This window comes from Amblyraja radiata, chromosome 28 (assembly GCF_010909765.2).
Source record: "Amblyraja radiata isolate CabotCenter1 chromosome 28, sAmbRad1.1.pri, whole genome shotgun sequence".
NCBI classification, from domain to species: domain Eukaryota; kingdom Metazoa; phylum Chordata; class Chondrichthyes; order Rajiformes; family Rajidae; genus Amblyraja; species Amblyraja radiata.
Window position 1 is genome coordinate 17,443,928 of NC_045983.1, and position 17,040 is coordinate 17,460,967.

The 17,040-nt window shown below is 40.2% G+C and overlaps 1 protein-coding gene across 1 annotated transcript in view; it reads left to right on the forward strand.

The window, feature by feature from the left end:
- Positions 1 to 17,040, forward strand: part of eif4h (eukaryotic translation initiation factor 4H) — a 36,741-nt gene that overhangs the window by 6,939 nt on the left and 12,762 nt on the right. Inside the window, exons 2-3 of the mRNA XM_033045944.1 lie at positions 4,887 to 5,065; positions 7,657 to 7,721. Coding sequence (XP_032901835.1) covers positions 4,887 to 5,065; positions 7,657 to 7,721 — 244 coding nt within the window. The remainder of the gene's footprint in view (positions 1 to 4,886; positions 5,066 to 7,656; positions 7,722 to 17,040) is intronic.

Genomic DNA, 17,040 nt, shown 5'->3' on the forward strand with positions numbered 1-17,040 from the left:
TGTCAATATTTTAGAAACCACCATTTATTATCAATTAACTGGACAAACAAAATATATATGGCTGTTATGAGAGTAGGTTAAAGACTAGGTATTCTGCAGCAAGTGATTCACCTGTAGCTGCACAGCTACTCTAGCGTCCATCACAAGGTGCTCAGCAGAGTATAATGAAATTCTCTGCATCTGCCTGGATGTGTACAGCTTCATAAATGCTCAAGAAACTCATTGTATAAGGAAATAGCAGCTTACTTGATTGGCATCACATTTGCCGCTCTGAACCCTCCTTTGCACCAGCCCAGTAAGGTATAATTGTGTGCCATCAACAAAACACATGGCAATTTATCAACCAGACTACTCCCACAACAGTCCGTAAAATACCAAGAATGACTCGTTATAACGCCAAAGGAACATGTTTTCCATTTGGCTTTTCAGCACCTGATTTGCTACTGACTGAGCTTCTACCAACAACAAACTCAAGAAAGATGCAACAAATTAATCTCCAAATGGAGCTTTCAAAATAAATTCTTCACTCAATCCATGTAATGATATTTATTGTTTCATCTACTCTGTGGTGTACTGCTATTTGGAACTTCACATCATCAGGAAGTTGGTGCTCATAAAAAGTCAGGAAATTATCATCTTCATCTACACATTGAATGTTGCAACTATAAACACCAGTACAGAACAGAATTAATATGAATACCATATGGACTTTGAAGTGTCTCACATAATTACTTTGCATAGTGTCACTGAAGCTATATCTATGATAGTGCTTAGTATCTTCCCTGTTGCAGAACTCAGGGATAGAAAAAGCTGTACATATAACTATCACAATTAAATTATGTTTTCAGGTTTTGGTAGCGAGATTGGTTGCTAGAATCTGGTTCTGCAGTGGACTAATAACCACCTGGGATGCATAGAACATTGTGCAATTACTGATGTTTTGCTGCTGTATCTTTCATTTTAGAATTGGTCAGAAGGTTTTGGGAGAACTAAATTTCCTTGGGCCAAGTGCATGGATTAAAAAATACATTTGTATTTTTACAATCCTGCTGCTATGAATCCTCTCAGAATAAATTTTATTGAACGGAATCAGTCATACGAAGAAGCTCCAGATTTTTTTCAAGATATTTTTTTTCTAAGTAAAATTATTAACATAGAAACAGAAAATAGATGCAGGAGGAGGCCATTCGACCCTTCAAGCCAGCACCGCCATTCATTATGATCATGGCCGTTCATCCACAATCAGTAACCCAAGCCTGCCTTCTCCACATACCCCTATATTCTGCTAGCCCCAGCCCCAAGAGCTCTATCTAACTCTCTTTTAAATTCATCCAGTGAATTCCATCATCTAAATCATTAATATATATTGTAAATACAGTGCCCACCATAATGTTTGGTACAAAGATCCATCATTTATTTATTTGCCTCTGTACTCCACAATTTGAGATTTGTAATAGAAAAAAATCACATGTGGTTAAAGTGCACATTGTTAGATTTTATTAAAGGCCATTTTTATACATTTTGGTTTCACCATGCAGAAATTACAGCTGTGTTTATACATAGTCCCCCCATTTCGGGGCACCATAATGTTTGGGACACGTGGCTTCACAGGTGATTGTAATTGCTGAGGTGTGTTTAATTGCTGTTTATCAACATGAGGACCAAAGTTGTGCCAATGAAGGTCAAAGAGGCCATTATGAGCATGAGAAACAAGAATAAAACTGTTAGAGACATCAGCCAAACCTTAGGCTTACCAAAATCAGATGGAACATCATTAAGAAGAAAGAGAGCACTAATGAGGTTACTAATCGCAAAGGGATTGGCAGGCCAAGGAAGACCTCCACAGCTGATGACAGAAAATTACCTCTATAATAAAGAAAAATCCCCAAACACCTGTCCGACAGATCAGAAACACGCTTCAGGGGTCAGGTGTGGATTTGTCAATGACCACTGTTTGCAGAAGACTTCATGAACAGAAATACAGAGGCCACATTGCAAGATACAATCCACTGGATAGCCGCAAAAATAGATGGCCAGGTTATAGTTTGCCAATAACTACTTAAAAGAGCAACCACAGTTCTGGAAAAAGGTCTTGTGGACAGATGAGACGAAGATTAACTTTCTGTATGTCAGAGTGATGGCAAGAGCAAAGTATGGAGGAGAGAAGGACCTGCCCAAGATCCAAAGCGTACCACCTCATCTGTGAAACACGGTGGTGGGGATGTTATGGCCTGGGCATGTATGGCTGCTGAAGGTACTGGCTCACTTATCTTCATTGATGATACAACTGCTGATGGTAGTAGCATAATAAATTCTGAAGTGTATAGACATATTCTATCTGCTCAAGTTCAAACAAATGGCTCAAACCTCATTGGCTGGCAGTTCATTCGACAGGAAGACAATGATCCCAAACATACTGCTAAAGCAACGAAGGAGTTTTTCAAAGCTAAAAAATGGTAAATTCTTGAGTGGCCAAGTCAAGCGCCCGATCTGAACCCAATTGAGCATACCTTTTATATGCTGGTGAGAAAACTGAAGGGACGAGCCCCCAAAACAAGCATAAGCTAAAGGGGGCTGCGCATCACCTGGCAGAGCATCACCAGAGAAGACACCCAGCAACTGGTGATGTCCATGAATCACAGACTACAAGCAGTCATTGCATGCCAAGGATATGCAACAAAATACTAAACATGACTACTTTCATTTACATGACATTGCTGGGTCCCAAACATTAATGGTGCCCTGAAATGAGGGGAACTATGAATAAACACAGCTGTAATTTCGACATGGTAAAACCAAAATGTGTAAAAATGGCCTTTATTAAAATCTGACAATGTGCACTTTAACCATGTGATTTTTTTAAATTACAAATCTCAAATTGTGGAATACAGAGGCAAATAAATAAACTATGGGTCTTTGTCCCAATCATTATGGAGTGCACTGTAGTTGCGGCCCCAGCACCGAGCCTTGCGGCACTGCACTCGCCACTGCCTGTCATTTTTACAGGGATCCGTATATTCCTACTCTTTGTTTCCTGTCTGCCAAACAATTCTCTATCCATGTCAATACCCTACCCCCAATACCATGTGGTCTAATTTTGCCCACTTGCCTCCATCACCAACTCAGACTGACATTGTAATATTATCCTGTCAGTTCTTCCACAAAAGTGGAGCTTGATGAAATGGTAGAATTTAATCCTGATATGTGTATGGTGATACACTTTAGGAGGACTAATAAGGATAGTGTATACACAAGATGGTATATAAGGGACTATTGAGGACCAGAGGAACCTTCGTGTCATTGTTCAAAAATATCTGACGGTGACATTATATGTAGATAAAATGCAAAGGCATATGGGTGCCTAGCATTAAAGAGTAGGGAGGTTATGCTATAAATCTATCAAATATTGGTTAGGCCAGAGCTGTGCATAGTTCTGGTTGTCACACTACAGGAAGGACATTATTGCGCTGGAGTGGGTGCAGAGGCGATTCACCATGATATTGCCTGGATGGAGCAGTTCAGGTAAGAGGAGAGACTGGAGCTTGTTCATCATGGTGCAGAGGAAGCTTAGATGCATACAATATTGTGGGGGACATAGATAGAATAGACAGAAAGAAACATTTGCACTTACCGTACACATCATAAATAGGTTTTTGGTAAGGGATTTAGAGGGGATCTACGGAAGCATTTTTTTCACCAGAGAGGTTAGTTGGAATCCTGACAGCACAGCCTGAGTAGGTGATGGCGACGTACTAGAGTGGCACAGTGATGTTGCTGGTACTACTGCTGCTTCACAGCGCCAGAAATCCAGGTTCAATCCTGACCTTGGGTGCTGTCTGCGTGTAGTTTGCACATTCTCCTTGTGACCGCACGAGTTTCCACCAGGTGCTCGGTTTCTTCCCATTGTGGGTTTGTAGGTTAATTGACCTCCTGTAAATTGCCCCCAATTTGTAAGGAGTTGATGCAAAAGTGGGATAACAGAACTAGCATGATCAGGTGATCGGTCGGTGTGGACTTGGTGGCTGAAGGGCCTGTTTCCATGTTATATCTCTAAACAAAACTAAATGACTCTCACTACACTCTCACTTGATGTATCTGGGCAAGCTCTTGTATCCGAAACACAGAAGGCAACAAAATAAATACTGATAAATGGTGTTAGTATAGTTGGGTACTTGGAAGTCAACGTGAACCATTAAACACCTACTGTCAGTGGGCTGCAGCACCTGTTTCTGTGTTGGTTGACTCTATGGCTCTTTTTGGGATGAGTAATAATTGCTGTACTTGCCAATTGTGCCCATATTCCATAAACTAAATGCTTAAATAATCATGATGCAAAGGTGAGCCCCCCACACCACCATGATACTTTGCTTCCACTAAAATCAATACAATAGCCAAAATTACTACAGCACTCTTCTGCCTTCTTTATATTGGAACTGCACCCTCCTTTTGAATTCAAGATAGTGCAAATTGTTAACTAGAGATTTGTGTTAAGTATTTATAGCTTGGCAATGTACCAACTGGTGAGACCTTAAAATTCTCATTGTTGCCCAAACCCACACGGTTTAGCACTGACACTGCATAAATGCCCTAAGAAGCAAAGACCACAATTAGATTTCCAACAAATTCTTTGCATTAATATATATTTAGATATCTATAAGAGACATTTCATAGTTGACTTGAAATAACATTTAAATAATGGAGTATAATTTTGGGTAGAGAGTCGATTAAATGTGAGTGATTAGAAGTAAGTTGATTTGCAAGATTCTGGTAAAACTGAAGATGGCTTTTCCACATTTTTTAAATTGCTTATTAAATAGAAAGATCAACTTGAGTACAGAATAAATATCACCTGGCCAGACTGAAGCTTGATCTGATTTTTATTTCAGAAGATCTCGAGTAAGTGCTCCCAGAAAACAGAAGGAATTACCAACAGAACCCCCATATACAGCTTATATAGGAAATCTACCTTTCAATACTGTGCAAGGAGATATTGATGCCATTTTTAAAGAATTGAATGTGATGAGTGTTCGATTAGTCAGAGACAAAGAGACAGACAAATTTAAAGGTATAGTACAAAAACTTTGGTTTTAATTTTAAATGAAACATTGCAAGTTTTAAATATGTGATTTAGCTGCCCTCTGTTTAAATCCAAATTCAGAACTTCAGAATTGTCACAATTTTCAATGCTTACACTTGCTTCCTATCTCTTAAAGTATCCAAGAGATTTCCAATAGATTCCTGTGAATATAACAATAATTTTAAGTTTCACATTAAATTTTGAAACCTTGATTCAGATCATAATACCCTGGATGTTGCTGGTGAATGCTAAATTGATCAGTGACAATAACCTATTCAAAATACCAGAAGACCTGGGTCATTGCCCAATTTTGGATAACAATCTGTCATTGGTGTCCACTGCTGAACTGCCCAATGAATTCAGAAGTGGAGCTCAATCTTGCTGAGGCAATGTCCTCAATGCGTTTTGTCAGGTACAGGCTCTCTGCATCAGGACCACATAAGTTTGTGTATATGGCTGTGATTCCAGATGGTGGACCTTTCCCAGTAAGGGTTGACACCTTACTCATCATTAGGACATTAACACATTCTTGGGGTTAAGAAAGCATGTACATATAAAGTGTAGAGCAAGGGTGAGGGGTAAAGAGTCAAATTCCACTGCCCTAACCTCTTCGATCTTCTTGTCACCTCTTCAACAAACGTAATCAAAATTGTGAGACTGGATCCTCTCTGCACAAAGTCATGCTAACTGCCCCTAATAAGTCCAGGTTTTGTCAAAACTTTACAGTCCTAATGCAGGCAAATCCAGTCAGTCAATCCATGGGCAAATCAGATTAGGTCTGAAGAGTCCAACTCTAAAACTTCAAACATAATGATGTAGGCCCATATGGCTATGTAAAAATAAAAGCAAGATTAGTACTAGTATTTATCTCCAGAGCATATAATTTTAAAATGGTTTTACTAAACATATATTTCTCATAGTTATAAAATAGGAGCCAAGTAGACCCTCAATTTTACGCCTGCTCTCAGAGAAATCCCATCAGTCCCATACCTTATTGTCATCTTACCCCAATTCTCCTGCCACCCTCCTGCACTAAAGGTAGTTTATAGTTGTCAGTTAACCCAGTAGCGCATCTTTGGGATGTTGGAGGAAAATCACCTGGAAGAAAATCACACAGCATGGGAAGAACCTGAAAACTCCATGAAGACACAAAGTGAAGTGAAGTTGAAATCCAGGTCAATGGAGCTGTGTGGTGTTTTGTAAGAAACTTTGGTTAGACAACATTTGGCGTACTACATGCAGTTCTGATCATCATATTGTATAAAAAAGGTAAAGAGGCACTTGAGAGGTAGAAAACAACATTCCGAGATTAAAGATTAAAGTCCCTCAGTTTACAAATGATTTCACTTTGATATAATTATCTCTATCAGAGTACATGACCTAGATTTACAGAGTTTATCATTATAACTAACACTCCTTAATGTTAAGGGCCAGAAGGAAAGATTATGTCAATTTTAAAGTAAGTGTCTTTTTAAAACTTAAGAACGGTTGTGTTAATAAAAGTCACTATTAATGGATTGAGAACTATGCTAAAATAGGCACCTGCTTACGCAGACCATTCCAAAAAAATGCAGCCTTTTAACACAAATGGGCCATAACATTATAGGCTATTTTAAATAAATTTGTAATGATTGTGGCAGTGCATTGAATGTTAAGGATGGCAGAGATTTTATAATGAAGGGAATTGGAAAAAGGAAAAGCATGTTGGAGGATCAGAATCAATGGCATGTGCTTTTCAGTTTGACAATCCAGGAGCAATCTAGTTCATTATGGCAAGGCTTGAGTAAAAGTGAGAGGGGTAATGGACCCTCTGTAAGTGCCAATACGTTAAAACTAGTCATGGCTGGTTTGAATATTTGAAGAGTAAACACACTTCTACAATGTCATCTGGCAGGGGAGTTGGTAAATGCAGATTCCCTGGTGGCAGGTAAATTTTCAGAAGAGCTGAAATTAATCCTCAAGGAAGGCTGCTGTACCCTAATTAGCAGGAAATGGGCTCCCTTGGAAGTGAATATCCTCCAGCATGTTTATATTGAAGGAAATGTGGTCAATCGTAGAATCATAGGGTCATAAAGTACGGAAACAGGCCGTTTGGTCCAACTTACCCATGATGCCCCATCTACCCACCTCCCCAAGTTTGGCCCATATCCTTCTAAACCTTTCCCATCTAACTACATGCCCAAATGGCTTTTAAATGTTAACAACGTGTTAGTCTTCTTGGAGGTAGCGTGGAGGGTGATATCTGATTGTCTCTGGGAATCCATCTTGGATATAAGCAGGGACACGGGGAAAGAACAGGAAAAGTAGATTGGATTGGCCTGCTCTAACAATTCCCAGTTCTAGTGTCTATTACGTGACTTTGTCTGGGAAGTGCACCTGTAAACAATGGCCACTAAGCCTCTGGTGGTTGAAAAGCCTATTGACTCAGCCAAAAAGTCATTTAAAAAATAATATTTAATGACTTTTTCTAGTGGTTCCATTGCATTTGAATTAAAACCTGTTAATTTGCTGTGTTTACAAGCACAAGCTAGGTTTAGTGATCAGTTAAATGTGTAAAATTGAACTCAAATATTTTGTAGGCTTCTGCTATGTAGAATTTCACGACCTGGAATCTCTTAAAGAAGCCTTGACGTATGACGGTGCTGTGAGTATCTATTTTATGTTTGGTCATTTGGATGTCCAATGAAAAATACAATTGCAATTATTTTTTCTTGTAACTATATTTTAAAATCACTACACTGCATAAAGTCTATGCAGTAGATATAATTTGAATTGATAAAAAGGACCAGACTTTAAAAATATAATTAGAGCTTAGTATTGGCTCCTAGAATGACAAGGAAGTTCCATTAAAGTGCAATCAGTTTAGGTTTATGAGTGTATTTCTCTATTGTAGTAACTCTTAACTGCTCAAATTTACTTGATTGGGGCCTGCTGCCTACAATTATTTTTCTCCATTACTTGAACTTGACTTGTCCTGGACCTGCAGGCTGAGATTATCCCAGAGCTGAGTTGTGAGGCCTCTTACAATGGACAGAAGAAACCTCTCACAAGTCTCCTTGCAGGGAGCAAAGTCCATTTCCCTGCTTTATGGCCATTCAAATCTTTTCAATAATGAAACAAAGCAAAGATTTTTACAAGCAAGATAAATTAAGTCATTTTGTACATTGTTTTGAATATTTTTAAAAAAAATCAAGAATTCAGCATAATTGGATTCCATGTGCAGACCAGGGGTGGTATATAGTGAGGAAAACACTGGCAGAGCTCAGCCTACAAGCTAAGGCAGGCATTGATCAGGTAAGGCGGAGCTGTTGCATTTACTAGCACAATTGGACTAATATTTCTGCAACACAATAACATTTCTTTTGCATGTTTGTTAAACATCTAAATTATGAGATTATCGATATATATGATGATGATTAAATCATTCGTCAGCTGTTCTTTCCTTCAGTGTTTAGATGCTTTAAACTTTTGGCCTGGATATTCTATTGGGGAAAATATGCACAGGGTACCCAGCCAATTACGCAGATTGGAATTTATGTCCTAATTCACATACAGATTACATGAAATCGAGTGCACAATCTGGTCTGAAACTCACACAACATATTCAAACAATTGAGAATGAACAGAAGATTTGAGTTGGCTTCTTTATTGATTCTCCATAACCCTGTCAATTCTGGTCAAAGAATCAGAAGTAAGAGGCAGAACCGGTGGGGAGGAAGGGAGAGTGGTGGGTGAAATTAACATCACAATGCTAATCATGGACAAATACAGGAATCTCTGAACTATGAACATATTCATAATTACAACAACATTGTTGCTTTGGGGATTTAAAAGGCAGTAACCAGGAGAAAGAGGAGATTTCCTTTGAGGAAGGACAAAGATGATTTTGAGAAATATCAAATGATAGTACAAAGAAGTAGTAGCAATCAAATTTTCAGTGAAAGATAGCCATTGGTAACTAACTTCACCCAGAGACCAATAGCTGGTATGAAGCAAGGAAATAAATACGATTAGAATGAGAAAATAAAACTTTTTTTTCTGGTTGGAATAAAAGAAGGGGTGGCACAGTGGTGCAGCAGTAGAGTTGCTGTTTTACAGTGGCAGAGACCCATGGTTAGTCCTAACTACAGGTGCTTTCTGTACGGAGCTGTACGTTCTCCCTGTGACCGCGTGGGTTTTCTCCGGTTGCTCCAGTTCCCTCCCACACTCCAATGACGTACAGGTTTGTAAATTGTCCCAAGTGTGTTAATGTACAGGGAGATCGTGCTAGTGTACAGGGAGATCGCTAGTTGACATGGACATGGCTGAAGTGCCTTTTTCCACACTGTATCTCTAAAATCCAATGTCTAATGGAAAAATGTGAGTGCAATTTAGTATTAATTGCTTGGTACTGAGAGATGTTAAGAAAGGGGCTTTCTAAAGGTACTTTCGGATGAGATAAAAATGTTCAACATACAAGAAGGTGACAGTTGCAAGAGGATCTACTGCTCTTGTGGAAGCAGAAAGAACATTTGATTGGGGCTAAGCTAGTAATGTTATGAAACACATCTTCTCACTCACTTCAAACTTCATAATTGGAATTCTACCAACAGACACATGATCTTAATTTTATATTAGTTATGTTAATAAAAGCTCAGTGTTGCATGTTCAATAAGGTGGACTGTTACAGATCGGAATCTTTGGTTCCATACATGCATATTGGGAATCCCGAAAGTTATCTGTGCTACCTCAGTAACCATTAACACCTTGCATATTGGAAAAATCAACTATATATTTCATTTAACTCTGCAGATTTAAAAAACTGCACTTTCAACCTCATCAGCAAATCAAAATGCGTCAATGCAGAGAAAAGTCATACTTTTTGGAAGTCTGATGGTCAAATAGCAGCCTGCGCCTTTGTTCAAGTCTTTTTAATTTCAGTTTTCACATACTAAGAATGTGGAATAGTTTCCAGTAGGTGGCCTCCAGTGCTCAGGAGGCCGGAGATTTTTGTATCATATATTTCTCACAGCTGTTTAACACAGTCACAGTATTTCCAGACCAATCAAGCTGAATTGGTTCAAAGAAAATGAACATGATTCAATTTCTATTCCATTTCAAGAGCACATTGCAAACATGATAATTTATTACTAACATTGCTGGACCCAAAGGAGTTGAAATCATTGGTATGTGCATAGAGATTACCCCACAATTTAATGGCTCCTTGCTTGATATTACTCTGTGATCTACAAGGAGTGTATGGACATAGCCTCCCCTAGAAGTGGGAGGAAAAAACTTGCTGGGTACACCAGTGAGGTTGCAAGAAAGAGTACAACAGGATTGTACTCCCACATTCCTTGATGTGCTTAAAGTGACCTCAATATATATCCAATACCTCCTGATTTGTCTTCAATAGCCAACTCCATCCAACCAATGCACCTTTCATGATCTCTTTTGATCTCTGCACTTACTTCCTTTTCCATTTGTCCGCATACTGCCTAATCTCTATATAAAGTTGCATGCTCTCTTTTATGGACACTTTGAACAATGCTTGCTATCCATCCCATTCGACATTTGTTTGCATTCATCAAAGCAGGTCTTTTTTTTTCTTCCTTTCAGAAGAGGGCACGGGAAACCAGGGATCAACCATCAGAGCTTTTATCTGCAGAGGAGGCAGCATGATGGAATGTACAGCCCTTTGGAGACCGAGGGGGGGCTTACAGCCACGTGATTACAGAACATTGCCTCATCCAAGCACATTGCATTCATCTGGATAAAGTCAGTAGAGTTGAAAATGACCATGACCATCACAAGCATTCTTATCCTAACAGTTCTAATTCATTCATTTCCCACAGGGCTTCTTCTATCCAGCAGGGCCTGCACCGGTCTTGCAGACCAATTTGATAATAACTCCTTGATGAATGGATTTCTTGCTTTGATCACTCTTGAACATTTTATACAGATGCATGTGTATGCACAAATGCACGCACAAACACAACTTTAAAGAGATACCATAGTCCTCCCAATGGCCCATATCATGATGATTATTTCCCTCTTGACCATTGTTATTCTCTTGATTTGAGGGTCAGATGAACAGAGTGTGAAAAGACACCTTGATCAAACTGGAATGTCAACATGGAACTGCTCTGCTTTAGCTTTTGTGTTTGGTTTGTTCTGGAGCTGGGTACTCTATACATCTGGGTCTGCTACGTTCAAAATGTGTGGACATCAAGCTAAATTTAGTTTAGAGATACTGCATAGAACAGGCTCTGCAGTCCACCGAGTCTGTGCTAACCAACGATCACCGATACACTAGTTCTATCCTACACACAAGGGACAATTTACAGAAGCCAATTAACCTACAAACCTGCATTTCTTTGGAATATGGGAGGAAATCGGAGCACCCGGAGAAATCCCATGCGGCCACAGGGAGAACATACTACTCCATACAGACAGCATTCATAGTCAGGATCGAACCTGGGCCTCTGGTGCAGTCAGGCAGCAACTCTACCGCAGCGCTACTCTGCCGCACGAAGTTCTGCAACATATTTTATCAGTGAAACCCTGAAAATCTACAACTCAACAATTGTCAGTTTTAATAAGGATAGTATCCTCATAAAATTGCCTTGCAGCAGTTGTACAGAAGAAAACGTGGCATACAATTCCAAGATTTGGAATAACCAAATAATTTCTGACCAACTGGAAAAGCCTTTTGGTTTTAACCTGCTGCATAAACATGCGAGGCTCTAAAGGAATACGGCTGCTGTGATCATTTCATGCGCGAGTAATGTATTAAGAATAAAACAAAGTGCTGGAAACATTCAGCAGGTCAGGCAGCATCTGTGGAGAGAGGAACAGACATGAACTAATGTTTCAGGTTGAAGATCCTTCATCAGAACCGGGAAGGAGTTATAAGTTACGGGGAAGTTGTATGTTACGGGGAAGACAGGAGAGACGTGGATTTTCATTTTCATTTTCTGATGTGACAGGAATTCTGCAGAGAGTCAATATGGCAATCTTGACAGAGAGCCTGATAGTCATAAACTCATACAGCATGGAAACAGGACCAACCTGCATCCATACCATTCAAGATGCCCATCTAAGCAAGTCCTATTTGCCCGATTTGACACATATCCCACTAAACCTTTTATATCCATGTAGCTGTCGAAATGTCATTTAAAATATTGCCTGCCTCCGGCAAGTTCTTCCATACACATTTATCACGTTCTGTGTGGGAAAGTTGCCTCTCCAGTTCTTATAACATTTTTCCCTCTCACCAATGGCCTCCCCCAACCTTGGGAAAGTGATTGTACAACTGCAATATTAAATCCCAACTTCAATAGTGCCCTTACTAATGAAGGCTAGCATGCAAACAGCCTTCTTAATAACCATGTCTATACATGACATAATTTTCAAGGATCTACGTACTTGTACTTCTACTTCTCTGACTCTCTTATCTACAAACCTCCCCAGGGCCCTAATGTTCACTGTGAAGATCTTACTCTGGTTTGACTTCCCAAATGCAACAGCGTGTATTTAAAGGAATTAAACTCCATTTGCCATTCCTTGGCCCATTTACCTAGTTTATCAAGATCCTGCTGTAATTCTTGATAGCCATCTTCACTGCCAAAGAAACCACCTATTTTAGTGTAATCTGCAAACTTATTAACCATGTCTTGCACATCTTAATCCAAATCAGTAATATAGATGGCAAACAACAATGGGCCCAGCACCGACCTCTGAGGCACACCACTAGTCACAGGCCTCCACTCGAGAAAAAAATCTTCCACAATCACCCGATGCTTCGTATCATCAAGCCAATTATGTACTCATTTAGCTAGCTCTCCTTGGATCTAATCTTCCAGAGCAGCTACCATGCAAAACCTTATCAAAGGCCCCAGCTGAGGTATATTTAGCCCACGACTACTGCTCTGCTCGCACCGGTTCTTCTCCAAAAAAGTCAATTAATTGCATGAGACACCATCTCCCGTGCAAAAGAAACCACCCACATCTTTCCAAATGCACGTATATCATTACCTCAGAATCTTCTTCAGTAACTGAGATACCATAGATGTTAGACTTAGTGGACTATCTTAAGGACCTGTCCCACTTAGGCTATTTTTTAGGCAACTACAGGTGACTAGGCTGCATGGTCACCGGGGGTGTCGCCTGTATGGTCGTGAGTAGTGTCCTCAGTCGCCCAAAGAGTCGTAGTGTCTTTCTGGTCGCTACTGGATTTTCAACATGTTCAAAATTTTTGGGCGACAGTCGGTTGACGCCAATAAGCGTAGCTTGACTTCTCCTGATGTAGGTGCTGTCGTAGTTTGTCGTCAGGTGATATAGGTTGTCGCCGGTGCTGACCGGTGAATTCCATTGGCGACTACCTACGTCAACCGGCGACAGGTACCGGCTGTAGCGGCAGATTTTTCATATCTTTCAGGTAATTAGCACCCTAGCCGCTAATTGGATGAGAATGGATAAGGGGAATATCTTCGGTATGCATGCAAGCTGCCTCAGAGACCTCAGAGCTTCTCCATTCATAAAGCTTCAACACACGGTCTTTTGATGAATATTTTCTTTATTGTAGATAGAAAACAGTAAGATACATCCAAGGTTTTTCCGACTAGTTACGGCAATCTTCTTCGAACTCCAGCTCATTACTTCAAATATTAGAAAGCTCCTCGTGTCTCCGTAACAATGACATGCCTTGACATGGTCGAAGGATTAACCTTCTCCATCGTCTCTCCAAAACGAATCTAAAACCTAAACTTCTGCGCAAGCAGTTAAGCTGCAAACACGCCCAAAGACACGTCATAAATCCCACCCACATTATAACGGGCAGTCTAAAATTTAAAGGCACATGCCATCCACAATGACATGCAAAACAGGCCAAATGGCCACTACACCGGCGACTGAATTGTCTTCAGTTGTCACCGACAGGGTTGTTGCTTGTCGTGGCTTGACTTCTGTTGTCGTAGGTTGTCGCCTGTGTGGTCGTAGGTGGATGTCCTATGTTGTCGATCGCTTACCGTAGCTTGACGTCGACTAGGTGGTAGGTTGTTGTAGCTTGTCGTAGACATTGTCATAGGTGGGGGGTCCAGTCACAGGTCTAGGCGACCTATGACAGTCACCTTTACTGCTTAAATAAAGGCACAACATTAGCCATTCTCCAGTCTATCAGCACTTCACCTGTGGCTAACGATGATACATTTATCTCAGCCAGAGTTCCTACAATTTCTTCTCTAGTTTCCTAGTGTTCTTGGATATACCAAATCAGGCCCATGAGACTTATCTGCCTTCATATTTTTAAAGACATCCATCATCTCCTTTACTGTAATATAGACTCTCCCCAAGATATAACCATTAACATTTCCTGTTTCCTAGTCTTGCGATCTTTCTCCACAGTAAAGACAGAGGAGAAATATTCATTGAGCACCTTGCCCATCTCCTGCGATTCCACCTATAATGTCCATTTTGGTGTTTGGCGGGCCTATTCTTCCCTAGGTACACTTTTTCCCTCAATATGCTTATAAAATCTCTTTGTATTCCCAGCTACTTGAATCTGATACATTCCTCCTCTTATCTGACCAGAGTGTCAATATCTCTGGTCATCTAGTGTTTTCATGCTCCTGCCAACCTTGTCCTTCACTCTAACAGAAACATGTAGACATTGAATTCTTGCTATCACACTTTTAAAATCCTCCCACCTGCCAGCCATCTCTTTGCCCACAAACAACCTACTTTAGCAAGCATGTCATACCGTCATAAATTGCCTCTCCACAATTTAGAAATGTAACTTGTGGACCAGTTTTATTTCCCTTTTCCATACTATCATGAAACTAATAGAAAAAGTGTTACCCTACTGACACCTGCCCTTTCCTATTTCCTAAGAATAGGTTAAGCTTTGTCCTCTCCCAAGTAGGACCCTCTCGATATTGCCTGAGGATACTTTCCCGAACTTACTCAACAAATTACAACCATTTTAAACCGTGAACAATACACATTGCCAGTGTCTATTTGGAGGGTTAAAATCACTTACTATGATATCCCTATTATTCTTGAAACTACATAATATCCCAGCATATTTGTTCTTCTAAGTCCCATTCTAATGATCATCCTCATTTCATAGCTTCACTCATAAAGTCTGATTAGATGATCCCTGGGTCATTTTATCTCACACTACTGCCATGATGTTCTCCTTAATCAAATTAATACCCGTACTCTGGAATATTAAGATGCCTGTCCAGTCCCTTGCTGAACCAGATTACTGTAATGACTATAATATCTTAGTCCCACGTACCTAAACCCTGAGTTCATCTGTCTTACTTGTCAAGTCTCTTGCATTGAAATGAATACAATTTAATCCAACTGCCTTTTCTCGCTCCCTGCATGCCTTGATGTCTGTATTAATTTCCAACCTCTAAACTGCCTCAGTGCAGCTTGGGATCCCAACCCCTGCCAATATAGTTTAAACCTCCTAGTAGCACCAACAAATCTACCTACCAGGATATTGCTCGCTCTCTGTTCAGGTGCAAGCTGTCCCTCTTGTACAGGTTACTTCTGCCCTAGATAAGATCTCAATAGTCTGAATATCGGAATTCTTGCCCCTGCACCATCTCTTGCCCCTGCCCCTGCATTCATCTGCCTCCTATTCCTCCTCTCATAAGCACAAGGGCATTGGGAATTATCCAAAAATTATTACCCTCAAAGTCCATTTTTTTAACCTTTTGCTAACTCTTATATTCGCTCTGCACTTCATCATCTCTCTTTCTACCTATGCCATTTGGGCCAATGTGCACAATGACTCGAGGCTGCTCATCCTTCCCCCTTGAGAAAGTTCTACACACATTTAGATACATCCTTTACCCTAGCAGATAGAGCAACACACCATCCTTGAGTCCCATTTGCAGCCACAAAATCTCCTGTCCTATATATCAAGGTGCCTATCACCACAGTGAGAAAACAGATAGAGTCATAGAGATAGAGTGGTACAGTGTAGAAACAGGCCCTTCGGCCTAACATGTCCCAGCTACACTAGTCCCACATGCCAGTGAGAGCCAGTATAAAAGTGATGCCTCAGATGAGTATTTCCACTTAACAATTTCTTCACCATCAGGCAGAACTTTTAACTGCTTATTTTGTTTTTTGGAAAGATCTGATATGCAGAAAATGTCAGACAAGAAAATTTCAGCTTTCTGAGCAGTCTTACTCTACTTTGCCACCTCATTCAGTTAGGGCTGAACAACATGGCTGCTTCATTGAGCGGACATGCTTCAAAACTAATTTTTCTGTCCTGCCTTAACTAACAAAAAATAGAGACTCCCTATTGAGAGAGTTAAGGATATGTCCTGATATTTTTTCACTTTGTGACTGCACCAATCCTGTCAAATCTTAAAACTAAATAAAATATCCCTCACGAGTGAGGTTCTTCACAGCCTCTCCCCACAATATAAGTTGAACAATAATAATAATAATAATAACTTTATTTATAAAGCACTTTAAACAACTACAGTTGCCACAAAGTGCTGTACATGAGAAATCATGAACAAAAAGCTATTACAAACAATTAAAAACCATTAAAAACCGTAAAACGAAGGACTATAAAAAACACACTAAAAATTAAAAGACATTAAAAGCACTAAAAACAGGAGCAATGCCTCAGCCAGTGTCGAAAGCCAAAGAATAAAAATGTGTTTTTAGGGAGGATTTGAAGATGGACAGTGAGGGGGCCTGTCTGATGTGCAGCGGCAAGGTGTTCCAGAGTGCCGGAGCAGCAACAGAAAAGGCTCTATCCCCTCTGAGCTTCCGCTTAGACCTTGGTACCTCAAGGAGCAGCTGATCAGCTGACCTGAGGCACCGGGCAGGAGCATATAGGTGGAGCAGCTCAGAGAGGTAAGGCGGGGCGAGCCCATTCAACGATTTAAAAACAAATAAAAGAATTTTGAAATGAACTCGAAAGTGCACTGGGAGCCAGTGTAGGGAGG